At 55.2% G+C, this 2471-nt stretch overlaps 1 protein-coding gene across 2 annotated transcripts in view; it reads left to right on the plus strand.

Annotated features, from left to right (window-relative positions):
* Nucleotides 1–1463: 1463 nt before the first annotated feature.
* Nucleotides 1464–2471, plus strand: part of AP1S1 (adaptor related protein complex 1 subunit sigma 1) — a 6246-nt gene continuing 5238 nt past the window's right edge. For both annotated transcript variants that reach the window (XM_024745536.1, XM_024745535.1), the window contains exon 1: nt 1464–1591. In XM_024745536.1, the coding sequence (XP_024601304.1) occupies nt 1589–1591 (3 nt within the window). In that variant the 5' untranslated portion in view covers nt 1464–1588. The remainder of the gene's footprint in view (nt 1592–2471) is intronic.

Genomic DNA, 2471 nt, shown 5'->3' on the forward strand with positions numbered 1-2471 from the left:
CCAATGTCTATGCCATTGGCAAGCCTATGATATAGGCAGAGGAAAAAGGGAGATGAAAAAGAAAGGAGGAAGGGCTTCCCTGGTGGCACAGTGGTCGAGAGTCCGCCTGCCGATGCAGGGGACACGGGTTCGTGCCTCGGTCCGGGAGGATCCCACATGCCGCGGAGTGGCTAGGCCAATGAGCCATGGCCGCTGAGCCTGCGCGTCCGGAGCCTGTGCTCCTCAATGGGAGAGGCCACAACAGCGAGAGGCCTGCATACCACAAAAAAAAAAAAAAAAAAAAAGGAAGAAGAAAAAGTAGTAGACCAAAGAAGCTGGGAAAGGCAAATAGTAGTAATCGCTACCAATATCAAGTGTTTACAGTGTGTCAGATACTTTCTATACAGCCTCAAATCGGACTTGCAAGGTAGGTATCTTCATTTTTTAAATGAGTAAACGGAGGGTTAAAGGACCCACCTGAGACTATACATCAAGTAGAGAGCAGAGACCAGATTGCATCCCAGGTTATTAGGCCCACCCCCTTGCAACTAAAGCATATGACCTCCATAACAAAGAGTAAGAAGAAAAGAATGCAAAGTGGAGACAGGTAGAGCCTTACCAACATTTGCTTCAAGTGCTACTCAAAAACAATAGCATCATTAGTTACCAACAATTATCTAGAAATGTGCCATTAAGTTTTCGGCATGACAAAATTTAAGATTTTCCTCTTATCCATTTATATGCAAACTCCTTTACTACGTGGACACACACACACAAATATACACACTCACACATGCACATCCTCAGTCAAAAAGCTTGTATTACAATTTACATCCTCCTCATCTTTACACTTGTGTCTGGGTTACGACTGTCCCTTTTTAGCTTTAACCCATGCCAACTTTTTAAGATTCTCTTTACTTCTTTCTCTTTCGCCTTAATCATGCTTCTCCCCTTCTTCCTTACATCACTTTTCTATCAGCCTCTCCTTTTCTCTTTTTATTTCTCGTCTGCCTCATTACCTACACCTTTCTCTTACTTTGACTGTTGCTGCATCTAGCAGGTTTCCAGTAGATGTCTATTCTGAGCTCCATACTTCTCTCATGCCTGCCCCACCACCACCCTTTGTCTTTGCCTTCCTCGTCATTCTTCCTTCCCTACAGACAATTCCCACCCTGCTCCCTCTCAATCGCCCACGCCCCTTCCATTAAACCACCCTACTTCCTCACAAACTCCAGCGGTCACCTTATCCACCTCTCACCCCTTTAACCGCCTTTCTCCCCCAAGGTTCCAAAGCGCGAGGACCTCATTGTCCTCCTCCCCCATCCTCCAACCAGCCCACAAGACAGCCTTGTTACCATGACGACAGGGCTACTCAAAGCTGAAGTCAAGGACCTGGTTGCCATGGCTTCCGCTTCTCCACCTACAGCCCCGCCCGCGCACTCCGCAGCGTTGGCGCCTGCGCAGTACGCAAAGCCTTGGTTCTCTGAACCGCGGCGGACGGGGCGGGGCTTCAGGAGAGAGGGAGGGAAGGAAGCAAAAGGATAAGAACGGGAGTGGAGCTGGCGCCTACGGTGGCCGAAGAGGGACGCGCAGAGCCGGAGGCTGCAGGATGGTAGGCTGTGCAAAGAGGGAGGGGAGGGGGAACCGAGGGGCGTGGGCTGCACCTGCAGGGGTCCTTGGGGCCGCCCTCGGTGTGAGCCGCTCTTTCTCCCTCCGGTCCTCAGAGGCCCTCACTTACCTGGGCGGGTGGGCTAGCCGGCCTCGGAAGGAAGACCAGCTGGAAATGGCTTTAGGGAGAAGGCGCGGAGAGGGGGCGCATTTGTGGGGAGAGAGGGAGGTGACTAGGGGGCGGTGGGACCGTCCGGAGCCACGGGGAGCGCGCTGGTCGCGATCCAAGGAGTCCCAACCACTGCCGCAGGGAAGTCGCCCGAGGAATGGGGGCTCCGGGGCCTGTTGGCGGAGGGAGGCAGCGGGGGTCGCAAGTCACCAAGACCCTCTGTCCACGTGCAGCCCAGAGCAGCGGCGGCCGGCGGGAAGGGCGGTGTGTGCGAGGGGATAGTTTCCGGGTCCGAGGAGTGGACGTCCTGCCTCACCTAGAGGCGGGGGTGAGGTGGGGAAGCCAAATGGGCTCGAGGTTTTGCTCTCGGGGACCCAGGCTTTGGCTTCCCGGTTCCGGTGCTCTTGGCTCTCCGGCCCCCACCCCATCCTCTTTCCGGAACTCGGGCCTTCCGTCTTCCTGCTCCCGGCCCACCCCCCATAGTAGCCGCACACGGCTCCCTTGTGCCCCTGTGTTGACCAGCCGCCACGCCAGAAGCGCTTCCCCTTCCCCGCCACCAAAAAACCCCCAGTTCTCTCGAATTCTGATCCTTAGCCGTCTAAACTAGTGCTGTTCCGCACACCCAGGACTCCGGCCCTGGTAATGTACACGGAGAGAAGAGCTCCAGGGAGAGGGAGATGACTTCAGGATGTGGCCCGGACCCGCCCACCCCCCC

The sequence above is a fragment of the Neophocaena asiaeorientalis genome, unplaced genomic scaffold, assembly GCF_003031525.2.
Source record: "Neophocaena asiaeorientalis asiaeorientalis breed wild unplaced genomic scaffold, Neophocaena_asiaeorientalis_V1.1 scaffold461, whole genome shotgun sequence".
NCBI classification, from domain to species: domain Eukaryota; kingdom Metazoa; phylum Chordata; class Mammalia; order Artiodactyla; family Phocoenidae; genus Neophocaena; species Neophocaena asiaeorientalis.